Genomic DNA, 14,592 nt, shown 5'->3' with positions numbered 1-14,592 from the left:
CCCATCTCGAGTTTAAATAAACCTAGCTCTGTCTTCTGGGCCTAAAATGAGAATAATAGTACATACTGGGCATTGAAGGATTAATGACTCTTAAATGTGCTGAAGCCTTTCGTATAGAAGATGTGTAAAGACATGCAAGTGTTCATTGCTGCAAATGTAAACACAAATCATTTCACAGTGGAGTATAACAGTGAGAAAAGTCCACACGAGACAAATCCAGGAATTTCAAATACCTGTCCACCCCAAAAAAACCTGACCCAATTCAACCCCAAAACCAACAAATAAAAAAATAAGTGTAAAAGTTTTATCTAGGTCCAAAGAAATAACCCCAAAGAAATTATTGGTTTTCACCAAAGTTCTTGTATTTCTTTTGAAACCATAGTTCATAGTTTTCTTTTGAAACCAAGAACTACCTTTTTGCTGCTGCAAAGAAACTCGACTCATCAAACTTAGTCATCAGCATGCCCTTATTTTCAGAAAGACATGAGGAGAATGAAATGCCAATTTAAACAGTATTAGTAGAGAACTATAACCAGTTTGCAAAGCAAATGCTACAGCTGGACACATAATTAGTATGGTGAAACACATGTTTCAGGGCTTAATTATCATACTGCTGAGTTTCAAATCCTGATCTTGTTCCTGGCAAGCTGAAACAGGGGCTAAGAGGGACATAGTCTGCTCCTCTCCTCAGGTCATTACTGCACCAACTGTACCAATAAAAGTCTCTTGTTAAGCTTCAAAACTGTTACCTCAGTAAGGACTACCAATGAGGGAAGTTATCAAGTCTCCTGCTTTGAACAGGTCCTCTTCTGCCATGCTTGCACAAAGTTTTCAGTCCTTCTGAGGTGTTACAGGGCCTAAAGTTGAATGCATTGATTAACATTTGATTCAGAGAGAGCAGTAATAAATGTTTGCTGCATGAATCCAAGAACTGGATATTCTTCACTACTGCAGATGTCCCTTGTCTTTTGTGCCAACACAACTATTATGGTGATTTTTTTCCATCTCCTTCTCCACAAGGACAAATGCCAGCACAATCAGAATTTGGAAACTTTCCATGTAAAAAACAGGAACGGAAGAGTGCTACCCTAATCAGCTGCGCTATGCCGACCAGCCTGCTAAAGAATGATACCAGGTGCATCATAGTAGCATTAGAAATATCTGTAATACATCCCACCCTGTGAAAGAGAATAAATGAGGCTTGCATACTGAATATGCTGCACAATACTGCAGGTCTCCTCTCCCTGCGTTTTAGGATGACATCACTGATCTTTTTGTAAGAGTTTAATTACAGCCTCACTTCAATGCTGCCAGTAATAAGGAACTATTTGTACTGCTCTTAAAGAGGCAAAAAGCCTTACTAGGTATTGCAAAGTGCTAGGGATGCTCTTAAAATAATAAAGGGCAGTCAATCAATCACATTTGCTCTGCCAAGAGCTTTTAAGATGTAACCCAGAGGCTTGGAGCTTCATTACCAAAACATTTTTTTCTGTTGCCACTTAAAAAAAAACTGTCAAAGTTGAATGACTAAAATGTTGTAGGTAATGAAATTGCAACAATAATTGCATGCTTAAAAATGAAAATTCAATGTAGTCCTACTGTTCATTGAAGAAATCAGCTTTAAAGACTGGCACTATTATGGACCCTAAAAATACACGAATCAGTGCCACTGAAGAGTACGTAGAGATCTTTATGGAACCCAGGCTGTGGATACAAAAATTAATTTGAGAATTCAAATTCCCATTTAGCAACATAGCATATCAGGACACATAAAGTGTATGTAGTGTTTAAAAGAAACAGCCCTCCACAAGATAGGCTCTAAAGAATCCTTAATAAAAAATGCTCAGTTTTCCTTCATTTCTCCCCATAATTAGTGCCTAAAGATCTGGACATGGAGGCATGCTTCTAAACCTTGCAAATGATAGGTAGTGGTCAACATGGGATCTATGGCATGCCAGCTTTTTAAGTAGTTAAATTTGGAGGTGTTTCATCTCTCTGCTGGAGCAGTAAAGCTCATGGAACAAAAACAATTTGATATTGTAAAAGAAGCCTACTGTATGGTGTCACGTAAGAAATCAGACTGGATAATACACTGTGTGTTGGTCTTTTTAAAAGCCAAATGAAAGGCGTGTTCAGCTGTACCAACACCAAGCTCCTTGAGAGGCTCTCTTTGCTCCTACACCAAGGGGGGATGCCCTTGGATGGAATTTTCTCTGAGATTCTCTATTTGGATAGAGAGATTACATTTCAGATTAAATCACTGCCTTTTCTTTTTCTTCTTGGTTGATAGGTCAAAAATGCTAAAGGCTTATTTATTTTCAAGTTATTGTGCAGTCAGAGTTCAAGGATCTACGCTGGATATAAACAAATGAAATGTCCTCCAAGGCTCGCAATTCCCTGATGCCCAGAATCACAGATGAGAACCAGAATGGAAAAGGTCAGAGCTCACCAGAACAAGGATGGCAACTAGAAGAACAATTCCATCAGGAAAAGAGGAACACTTACACTAACGCTGCCAAGAAGATGTGCTGGTCTGGGCTCGGTACAATGTAGCACAAACACATTCATTTTGAATTTAGAAATTTTCAGTAAAAAAGAAGAAAGAATAAACGTGATTGGAATTCTTTGCATGTATATTCATGTAAATCAGTGCTTTAGTTTGGGAAGCTGCTTCACTCCTGCAGTCTTTTTAATCAGTCCTTTTTGGGGATTAACCATCTTCAGATTTCGTGGAATACTGCGTCTCCCTCTGAAATAAAATGGGTGAAGTTAGCCATCAAATGTCACACTTGCTGTAAGCTTTACTGCTAGAAATTTGCATGCTTATTGTATTAGCATAACTGATTATTATGGTGAATTAATAACCCTGAGAGGGGAAAAAACAAGCATATTTCTAGGTTTGAGGGCTAGCGGAGCATTTAATTATTTTGCATTCTAAACCAATCCTCATCTCATGATTCCTGACTACTTCCTGTTATCCAAACGATGGCATTTGAAGAACACGAACAGAATACTAAACATTTGCACAGAGACAAAGCTAACTGGTTAAGGAGTCATTTTCATCAGTTACAAAATCCCCATCAAGAAATGGAAAACCCTCCGTGTAGATGCAGTCACAGTTCTCCGCAGGTGTTTCAGCCTGTGGCCATTTTCTCGAGCCCACGATCATACATGTGAACTGCTGGTAGCAGACTTTTGAAGCAGTGCTCATCAGACACATATACCACCTAGGTGAAACCTACTAGAGCTGTTTTCATCTTGATCTAAGAGAAACCAGTGGGAATGTAAGCACATCTCCAGGGGGGAAATGGCAATTCCACAATCTGGAAGGCTCGTTCTCATGACCGAGCAGCATGCATCTCTACGCTTACACAAATCATCTTTGCTTCTCTCCCTGCTCATCACTGAAGCAGACACACAGTAAGCACTTCGTACACTCCAATGGAAATATACATGGATTCAGTGTCTCTCTCAAGTAATAGGCATTCGGAAGGAAAGCACATCATGCCACCAGGTCTTTACATTCATGATGACAGCCACAGAAATGTTTTGTTATGTGGTGGAAGTTGTGATGACATGAACTGTGCAAGTTTCACATTTCTGGGCAAAGAGCCAAGTAAGCTGTTTTCTTGAGATTAGTTTTCTTGAGACCGACGCTTCTTTTGTTTGAGCTCTTACAAGCAGGCATAGTCTTGAAGGGAGAGTTGGCCCCACAGAGATACGGAGCTGCAAGATTCAGAGCTTGGCAGACCAGAACCCAAGGCTCCAGCTTGCTCAATAACCAAGTGATGATTCAGACTCGGACCAATTGATTACGCAAAGTCAAAAAGACACTGCAGAGCTGTACCAAGCATGTATCTGTGTGGAACTCTGCATGCAGCAAAATGTCTTTCCACTGACAACCAGCTGGACTTAATGCCAGCAGCAAGCCAGAAACCAGGCAGTTGCAGCCAGGGCAGTGCTGGAACTCAACTGAAGGCACTGCAATATGCCTTAGTGTAACAGAACGAGCTCAGGGTGACATTAAATTGGCTGCACAGACTACATCAGAGACATAAGTCATCAAGACATCCATTTTTTTATCATTATTTTTTTTTTCCCAGTTGCCATCTCTATTTTTTTGGTGTACTGTGCGATACCATAAAAAATGACCTCTGTCAAGCTTGGCTTCTGTATTCGGATGGCCAGGGCATGGAGTGCATCAACAATTAGTGTTCACAATTAATTTGAAAAATATTACAGTGTTGTTTTAATATATGGATTGGGTTTCCGTATCTGTACCTATAGTTAAAACAAACATTAAACATCATTTCTTGGTATAGTTTGAAATCCAATGAAGGCAGGTGTTTTCTGAAAGGCTAACAGAAGAACTCTGGACAGAAAAAAAAATCAAATTATTCTCAAGAACAGTTTATTTTCAATCACACCTATTTTCTTTTATTTGGATTAAGTTATTTCTCATTAATGTCAGCTTGAATGAACAACCTTCAAGCAGTAAATCAAAATATAATTAAAAAGGAATAATATACCAGTGACTGTAATAACATTGTGATGATCAAGGGGCATTTACCTGTATCTAGCGCTTAAAATACAAATGAGGCCAAATCCCCATTCTTATATCTGTGTTGTATACTAAGACCAAAGCTCGAGGTGATAGCTCTAGGTCACTGGTCATAGAAGCCAATGTTCTGCAAACTAGACCCTTCACTACTAAGGACAATTTAAAAGATGAGTGTGTGTAAAGTACTTTGAAGTTAAAAGAAAAAAAAACTCTGAGAGAAAGTGGATGGAGAATGGGTATTTGTTTACAATATATATCCTGTGAGACCAGCAATCACAGTAAACCTTATTTTCTTCTGTTTGATATAAAGAAAATTAGAGAAACCCACTGTCATATAATTTCAGGGTAAGCAACACTATACTAAAATAAATTAATTAAACCCCCAACATAATCACAGCTCAGTGTTAAGCAAAACTCAGTATCTGGGTGACGATATTTAATCTCCCAACAAAGACAGTGAATTCTCCTAATTCTAACTTCCTGACCTCTTTCACATGGGCTATGTTAAACAGTGGTCGTTCAACAGCAATGGCTATCTAAGCATCACAATTGCTCTCTCACTCCCTTTCCTCAGAAGGAAAGGGAGAGAAGAAAATACAATGGAAAAAGCTCATGGGTTGAGGTAAGGACAGGGACGTTGCTCACGAATTATTGTCATGGTCAAAATAGACTCAGTGTAAGGGAGATTCATATAATTTATCATCCACGGGCTCATCCAAAGGCTGCAGCGTGGAGATCTGCTCCATGTGGGACCCATGGGCTGCAGGGGGACAGCCTGCTCCACCAGGGGCCTCTCCACAGGCCGCAGGAGAACTGCTGCTGCGTGCCTGGAGCACCTCCTGCCCTCCTGCTGCACTCACCTGCAGGGCTGGTTCTCTCTACATTTTCTCACAGCTGTTGCACAGAAGTTTTTTATTTCTTAAGTATGCTCTCCCAGAGGTGCAAACAATGTTGCTCCCTGGCTCATCTCTGGCCAGCAGAGGGTCCCTTTGGAGCTGGCTCTGATCTGACATGGGGCAGCTGCTGGGCTCTGCTCACAGGGACCACCCATACAGCCTCCCACTGCTACCAAAACTTGGCCACATAAACACAATACATAAGCATCACAGGGTCCAGAACCAACACGCTGGCTATATATGGGGAGCCTCAGACCCACATAGCCTTTTCTGTATTGAGAAACTTCAGTTAGAGACATTAATTCATATTGTACTATGTTAATTCATATTCTACTAAAATCCTCCTCTGGAGCATGAAAATCCACTGTTCCAATTTGAAATCCTGTTATTCTGAGCTTACAGAGAATGAAAGGATAAAGCAGGTAAGCAAATATGCGTTCACAATTTCATGCTTATAATTTACTCATTACATTTGTAGATACTCTCAGTATGTATTGTGGATGCAAGTATTAATAATATAGGTAAGTGGGTTCATGGAACAGTATTTATTGTGAGATGCTAAATACGTAGAAACCATATTAGCTCAGGAAGTCTTCAAAGAGAAAATGTTTGGGAGAGTTCCAAAAGCAAACATTTTATCTGCCTGCCTTCTGTAGGCATCTACTTATGGTGACTGGAGGCAGGATGCTGGATTCAACACACTTCCGATGCGATTCCCTGTATTCTTCATACTTTATATTCTTAATATTTTCTGTTCAGTTAAAAAATAAATCTCCCCTGATTTCAAGCATTCTCAGAAGCACTACAATCAGAAATTAATTTTATTTCTCTACAGCTCAGAACAGGTGGGCTCATCTCACATTTAAATTTCTAACCCGTATAACTAAACAGAAATCTGTTGAACAATTAAACCTTTTTATGTTGCCATCTAAAACCTCTCACATTATCATCCTAAAAATCCTTACATTCTCTACTGACTAAAAAGCACCAAGCTAGGCAATTATTTAATTGAATTACTCTTAATGGACTAAAGAGTACACTTGCTGTCCCCAGTCCTGCAAGTAATACAGAAAAAAAATTATCCCTTTTTAACACAGGTTGAAAGGGAAGAACATCAGAGAGCTTGCTAGATTTCAAACAGGCCACTTAAATATATGTATTTTCAATCATGCAACATACTTAGTATTAAATAAAGTAGATTGAAAAGCAGTATCAAAAATGATGTTACGATTATTATTTTATCATTAGAATTATGTTTAGTGATATTTAACGTGAACAGAGAGCTGCACCAGAAAAAGAGGGAATATAAATAAACTTACCTCAGTATCTGACTTTCTCCCTTGTCTGTCAGAGCATCTGGGTTTTGCCTTTCAACAATTGTAAGTGTAGACGATGTCTGTAATAGCCAAAGTTTTACAAAACAAGTTAAACCTTAGTCACAATCACAGTTAATACAGTCAAATATTTTCAAACTGACTTTGACCAATTCTAGTCTTACTGCCACAAAGTACTTTAAGCACATATTAGACCAATGCCTTGTTGATTTTGGAGAACTGAGCACATGCCAAAATTCCTTGCCACACATAAGTATCTGGATAATCACAGACTATGTAATTTAAAATTAGCATATTTTTGGTCATACTGCCTTGAACTCCATATCCTCAATGAAGAAGCACTATGTTTCTAACATACTTTTCTTTATGGGATACAAAATGTACTAAATTATAGTGACTTAGTTGTACTTTTGAATGATTAAAGTATTAATTAAGAACAGGTACTACTTGAAAAACAGCTCAGCATGGAAATCTCTGCATACTCTGGAGGTCATGACAACATTTCTGAACATGCTGAAAACAACAGTTGTTACCCTTGCAATTGCATTTAACAGAATCTGAGCAGGATTAAATCAGTTGCTTCTGCTGCTCCTTAGCTCATGGTGTTTCCTCCTCACCCAGCGCTTGCTTGCTGCTTTTCAAGCTGCCTTTACTAGACCTACGTGTCAGAAGTTTGCCTATGCCATGGTTGGAAAAACAGAAAATACAGCAGCTGTAGGGCTTGTCTGGCTGCCGTGCACGCTTGGTATTTAGCATGAGTGAATGAAATTTTCTCAGCCTCTCTAAAGCAGGTCCACCAGGAACATACAATAAATGCACGATAATCATGACATACCATGTGCCAGCTATACCAAGCCAGTGAAGACTTTTGAAAGCCTACGACTAGATTTTGGAGCTACCTTAAGAAGATTCAAGGTCTGGATTATTTAAACATTACATTTTATGAGACATGTGAAAACATCCTGCACTTATGTGAAAAAATTTTAGCACTGAAAAGAAGCATGTCTCACTGCTTATAGGGCTTCTGCTATGCTTCCACCTATATAATACATTAGGCAAGTATTCCTGACCCAGTCACACCAAAGTCAGCAACTGAGGTAGAGTTTTTCCATACATAAAAAAGAATGGTATCTGCATAGATTTAACTTCTTGAAGGCAAGATTATTTTTTTTTCACTCAAGGAACTCTAGTAAAGATGATGGCTACTATAATTTACCACATTTCTGAGCAGTGATTCTGTGACAAGATCATCAGGTAAGAACTATGTGTTGACTGACTTCACAGTTGTTCTTTTATTATTTCTATGAATATGGAGTGTCAGTGTATATGATTACTGTCCACAGCAGTGTTTTTGCCAGAACAGCTTCCTCCACACCTATCCCACTAAAATAAGCCCTAGCTGCACACGGAGATTTCCAGCTGTACCTATCTATAATTATGATCTTTTTCTGCAAAGAAATCCCAATGACAAGTCAGGCTGGACCGATGGGCAGAGGCCAATGGTATAAAGTTCAACAAGGCCAAGTGCTGGGTCCTGCACCTGGGGCCCAACAACCCCAAACAGCGCTACAGGCTGGGAGATGTGTGGTTAGAAAGCTGCCTGGCAGAGAAGGACCTGGAAGTATTGGTTGACAGTCGGCTGAATATGAGCCAGCTGTGTGCTCAGGCGGCCAAGAAGGCCAACAGCATCCTGGCTTGCATAAGAAACAGCGTGGCCAGCACGTCCAGGGAAGTGATTAGTCCCCCTGTACTCGGCTCTGGTGAGGCCGCACCTCGAGTACTGCGTTCAGCTTTGGGCCCCTCGCTACAAGAAGGACGTGGAGGTGCTTGAGCGAGTCCAGAGAAAGGCTACAAAGCTGGTGAAGGGTCTGGAGAACAAGTCTTACGAGGAGCGGCTGCGGGAGCTGGGACTGTTTAGCCTGGAGAAAAGGAGGCTCAGGGGTGACCTTATTGCTCTCTACAGGTACCTGAAGGGAGGCTGTAGCGAGGTGGGGGTTGGTCTATTCTCCCACGTGCCTGGTGACAGGACGAGGGGGAATAGCCTAAGTTGCGCCAGGGGAGGTTTAGGCTGGATATTAGGAAGAACTTCTTTACTGAACGGGTTGTTAGTCACTGGAATAGGCTGCCCAGGGAAGTGGTTGAGTCACCATCCCTGGAGGTCTTGAAATTGAGGTTTAGATGTAGAACTTAGGGATATGGTTTAGTGGAAGATTTGTTAGCGTTAGGTAAGAGGTTGGACTCGGTGATCTTGGAGGTCTCTTCCAACCTAGACTATTCTGTGATTCTGTGTGATTCTGTGATATCAAAGTAAAAGTTTGTGATAAAAATCTGGCCTGAGAGAATGGCCATTTAAACATTTATGATGGTTCTTCTCTGACTACTTCTCAAACAAATTTCTGAATACCACCAGAAAGTGCTTTGGGAGTTGTGGAGTACGAATCCCAAACCAACATTTTTTTCAGATTGGAACAAAACAAACAAAGCATACTAGAAAACACCACAAATTATCACTGCCTCTAGCACAAGTCCGAAAGTTGGTGAAGTCAACTTAGTCAAGACTATACACTTATGGATCCAGCCAACACAAACAACAAAAGCACTCGGACAATTCATGTATTTTGTAAAAAATGCAGACAAGCACATGATAATAGAAAGGTAAATTCTCTTCTGCAGAGGGCTGCAGGCAGGATCCAAAACAATACAGAAAGAAAACCAAAGAAAAGCTTTCAACATCTGGGAATTTTCAACCAGTAAAAATGCCACTGTTGTTGTTTCCTTTACTGTGAGCTATAAAAAACATAAAAATAATGAGGAAAACAGGCCTAACAAGACATTATATTCATTCTCTTTAATCGGGAGTGTGTCACTTGAATATATTGTTGTCACAGGTTGTTTTCCTTCTAACCCAACTGCTGCCAACATTACAGCGTAGCCTCTAGAACAGTGAGATTTTAACACAGCTGAATAATTTTGGACTGAATGCAAATCTGCCTCTACTGATAGCATGAACTGTTAATAGAGTAACTGTTAATCAACATGCCTGTGTAGATTTTAAAATAAGATGAGCAACACAATCAAATCACGGTCATAGCAGGGCAAGGTCAGAAAGGACCAGATGAGCCACTGATTCTTTTGCAACCAACAGTCAACCATGACTAGGCTGACTGCCCTGTTCACATTAACAATGTAAAAGATAGATGTCTAATCTGAACTGCTCCCTAGGCTCTGCTTGCAGCTCGGGAATATAAACAGGTAAGGCCCTGGGAAATTCGTTTCATCTTGATCTTAAACAGGTGTGACGGTTTGCACCTTAAATATCCTTCTCTCTCCATGGATTACAGAGGATCTCTCTATAACCACTTAAAACAAAGTTTAACAGCTGTAAACCTGAAGATATATAGATTAATCTGAAGATGATTGTTTTCATGGACCTATTAGAATGAGTCCAGAGAAGGGCCACAAGGATAATCAGAGGGCTGGAGCACCTCTCCTATGAATCACAGAATCACAGAATAGTCTAGGTTGGAAGAGACCTCCAAGATCACCGAGTCCAACCTCCGACCTAACGCTAACAAATCTTCCACTAAACCATATCCCTAAGCTCTACATCTAAACAACTTTTAAAGACCTCCAGGGATGGTGACTCAACCACTTCCCTGGGCAGCCTATTCCAGTGACTAACAACCCGTTCAGTAAAGAAGTTCTTCCTAAAAGAAGGCAGGCTGAGGGAATTGGGGTTGTTCAGGCTGGAGAATAGAAGGATCCAGAGAGACATTACAGCAGCTTTCCAGTACCTAAAGGTAGCTACAGGAAAGCTGGGGAGGGACAATTGTCAGGGGGTACAGAGGTAGGACAAGGGGGAGTGGCTTTAAACTAAAAGAGGGGAGGTTTAGATTAGGCATTAGGAAGAAGGCACAGGCTGCCCAGAGAAGCTGTGGATGCCCCATCCCTGGAGGTGCTCAAGGCCAGGCTAGATGGGCTTTGGGCAGCCTGGTCTGGTGGGAGGTGTCCCTGACCGTGGCAGGGGAGATGGAGCTAGGTGGTTTTAAAGGTCCCTTCCAACCCAAACCATTCTATGGTTCTATGAATTGCCCTCACATGGTTCTGGTATCATGGCACCGAGTACTGAAAATATAATACACGAGTCCCTAATGCCATACTAAAGCAACACGCCAGTGCATAAACCTCACTTCAAACAGTATTTTATGCATGTTTAAGCGCTTTTTTGGGCAGCCAAACATAGGCATTCCTCCTGCTATTGCATACAGTTAATGAAAATATCTTTTCATGTCTCACCTTCTTTTTCCAACAGTTCCCAGCTTCACTGTTAATATAAATATATTACAGTTATCAGTCTGGACTTTTTCTTTGTTTAATGCTGGAAAAGTTAGCTTGTGAAATTCTTTCAGATCATCCAAAGCAGCAATGAACCACATAGGAGAATCACTTGCCCACTGTGCAAACACATGGGAACACTGCTAATTACGGCCTTTCACTCCAGTTAGCTATGACAGGGATTACATGACAGTCATTCTCGAGTATCACACTAAACTATTACTTCTACATTATTCAGGAATTAAGAGTTCATTCACGACAAGAAGTACCAGAAATCTTTATGGGTTCCCTGCAGCTTGTAATATCAACTTCTATGTATTACGTAATTTGCAGAAATAAAATTTAACTTCTGAGTTCATAAAAACAAGGCACCTTATCTGTTATCTTGTAAATTTAATTGAAATATGTACTGTATTGTCATGCTGAGCTGGCTGGCTAGCTTATCTTTAAAAGACAAAAAAGAAATATGAAAAAGGTGGGTGACACTGTTCCTAATAATTTGGTTCTGTTCTTCAGCAGAAACATCGAACCATGCCACAGGAATCTTGTGACTATTGGATGGGCAAGCAAGTATCAGAAAATTCCTTCAGCTTTCTCAGTTAAGGGCACTTTGACTACCCTTGGAAGCAATGAAACTATAATTGATACAAAAGCACAAATGGATTTAAAAATAAAATAAATTGAGTAATCAATCAATCCTAGCTCTTAAACATTTTTAAAAGCAATCTTTATAATGAATTTGGAAGATGAATGAAGTGATAACAGACTCTTAGCTCACGGCATAAACAGATGCTGATGCTATATTAAGAGAGCATCAAGATTTTTGAAACTTACTGAGTCACACAGGTTTTTTGCTTACCTGTAAGATCTCTGAGAGGTACATGCGCCGCTCATCATTAGCTTTGTGGTAAGCCTATGTTTAAAATAAGCAGAACAGGCTACTGGTAAGCAAAATACTTAAAAATCTAAATCATACAGGAAGAAACAAATACATAGCAGAGCTTTTTTCCAGTGACATACTTTGTGGAACTATTCTATTGTATGTTCCACACACATTGTCTGTCAGACTACATAACAGCTTTTATAGACTAGTGATTACAAACCTTTGCCTCTTGTTCCAGTCTAAGTTCGTAATCTTTTAGCTGATTCTGGAGACTTTTTTTCTCTTCTTCTAGTTGTTTAAGAACCTCCTTCAAGGAACCCTGTGGTTATAGTAAATAAAACAAATATTTCCATTCTGTATAAAGACATCACCATCACAGCCCTTATTCTTCAGGCATTATGATGCTTGTTGCTGTATTTGCTTCTTGTGCACTTTTTGTTTACAAGGTTCTGGCTGGCACACCACAGAGACAAAAGCAATTAACCATATGTTAAAACTATCAGTTGTGAACTACACATTTCCAATGCTATAAAATGATACAGATAACAGTTTTCCACAATTGTGTGCCTTGTTAAGTAAGCACAGTCACTTTGTTGTGATCAGACAGAACTGCTCCTTACTTCTAACCAAAGTTTACTCTTATAGCTACTTTTCTAGAGGAGGAAGATATCAGATCCCACCTGCACATCCATCTTCAAACTACTTGCCAAAGGAGCTGCTGGAATGGCTGAAGAAGCACAGGGAATGTCAGTAGTAACCCAAAGGAACATGACTAGAAAGTAGTATTTTGGAGAGACATTATTTGTCTCCCTCCAAAATGTGGAGCCATTTACCTTATGTACAACTGGGTTCTGTGAGAATAACCATGGCAGAGTCCACTTTTGGTTACCAGCACTGGCCTGTTCCCTATAGTGCAATCAGAACACACACCCAAGTGGGACCTCCTCCATTTCTACCACAGGAAACTGCTTCTCGTAATCCCTTTCTTAAATTGATCCACTCCATCCAGTGGATACATTCTTATTAGGAGGCTTGAATAGACTAATTTATTGCCTCAGATTATTTTTGTTTTTGTATTGAAATTATATTTAAGATAACTGCTCTTCTTCTTGGTGGTACATAGAGAAACCAGGAATGTCTTATTTCAACATTCATTTTACTAGGATAAATAAGATGAGCTTTTAAAAATGGTCTCTCACGCAGTAGCCTCTCCATTCATCTGATCATCACAGTAGCCCTTTGTACACCAGCTGGAGCCCACACTTACACTTGGAGAGCAGAACCATGCTGGAGCATGCAGTACTCCAGAAGCCATCTCACTGCCTTAACAATGTCAGTAATGCTTATTTATCTGTACAGAGAAATGTTAAGATTGCATTTTCCTTTTTCACAGCTGCATGGTGATGGCTTACAGTCAACATGGTATCAAATAGAATACCTCTCTATACCCTCAGTAGATTCCCCTGTGCAGCTGTGTCCAGGTGATCAGCTCTCAATTCGTAACAGAATTTGTTTACTACTTTCTCAGTCCTTTGGTCTATACTATTAAATTTAAAACCTATTTTTAATAATCTACTCTTCCATGTCATTCTCTTTCTAAACAACATCCAGATTCCTATTATGTTACAAAATTGGTATCAGGAGAAAATGTCATAATCTATTTCTATGTTGTATATCAAGGTCATGCATAACATGCTGAGATTAGTCCTAAACCTGGTCCTGGAAGAACTCTGCCTGTACTCTCCCAGCAGCCTCCTATCCACTATTATGTTCCACTTGCCAGTTCCTTACTCCTTCAACAAATTGATTAATTATCATTGTCTCCAAACTAATCAGCCAGTTCCCATGTGACATGGTATCTTTACCAGAGGTCACAGTGAACAGAATTACTGTATTTATCCTGACAACAAATCTATTGTCTCATCACAAAAAGTTAACAGGTTTGCCTGGCATGAACCACTTTTAACAAATCTGTATTTCAGTTTTGTTTTGCCCCAATTACTCCTTTATCTTAAATCTAGGAAAAAAATGGCAATTCTCTAATGCACACAATACTACCATCCACAGCTTTATGAAAACCACTTGCTATCAGATCTGTAATGTAGCCAGCCAGTTCTCTCAAAATCCTAAAGTAGAGATTACCCATTTCCCTCAATTTAAGCCTAACCAGCTCCTTGAGTTTTCCTTAGGATGTGGTTACTGCCATTTCCTCCACGCACTTGCTGACATTAGCTAGCTCTTTCTTTGTCCTGCATTTTATTGCTTCTACCCTTATTGAAAACTTAGGCAATACATACATGTTTAAATTAAAACAAATAAATTTATGATTACTAGATATGACAATTTTATGACTGGCTTTTCTATAATGTTCTTCTACAGTTTTTTAGATCTAAAATAGAATTCCCTCCTTTTTATCCAGCATTTTCTGATAAAATGTGCTATCACAACCACTGAGATCTGTGCTTCATCGTTATTACTAGCGCTTGGTTTTTCGTCTTTATTTGCAAGCATCACATGTGATAACAGTTTCTGGAAATAGTCGTCTAATGATATTATATCCAAATTCATATGCATCCAAATATT

The 14,592-nt window shown here is 39.7% G+C and overlaps 1 protein-coding gene across 1 annotated transcript in view; it reads right to left on the bottom strand.

Annotated features, from left to right (window-relative positions):
• Nucleotides 1–2,282: 2,282 nt before the first annotated feature.
• LOC118165940 (coiled-coil domain-containing protein 169-like) overlaps nucleotides 2,283–14,592 on the bottom strand; it is a 28,547-nt gene continuing 16,237 nt past the window's right edge. Inside the window, exons 5-8 of the mRNA XM_035324366.1 lie at nucleotides 12,230–12,328; nucleotides 11,986–12,039; nucleotides 6,777–6,853; nucleotides 2,283–2,749 (exon numbers count right to left, since the gene is read on the bottom strand). Coding sequence (XP_035180257.1) covers nucleotides 2,647–2,749; nucleotides 6,777–6,853; nucleotides 11,986–12,039; nucleotides 12,230–12,328 — 333 coding nt within the window. The 3' untranslated portion in view covers nucleotides 2,283–2,646. The remainder of the gene's footprint in view (nucleotides 2,750–6,776; nucleotides 6,854–11,985; nucleotides 12,040–12,229; nucleotides 12,329–14,592) is intronic.

This window comes from Oxyura jamaicensis, chromosome 1 (genome assembly GCF_011077185.1).
Source record: "Oxyura jamaicensis isolate SHBP4307 breed ruddy duck chromosome 1, BPBGC_Ojam_1.0, whole genome shotgun sequence".
In the NCBI taxonomy this organism is placed as follows: Eukaryota; Metazoa; Chordata; class Aves; order Anseriformes; family Anatidae; genus Oxyura; species Oxyura jamaicensis.
This window is presented reverse-complemented; position numbering and strand designations above follow the sequence as displayed.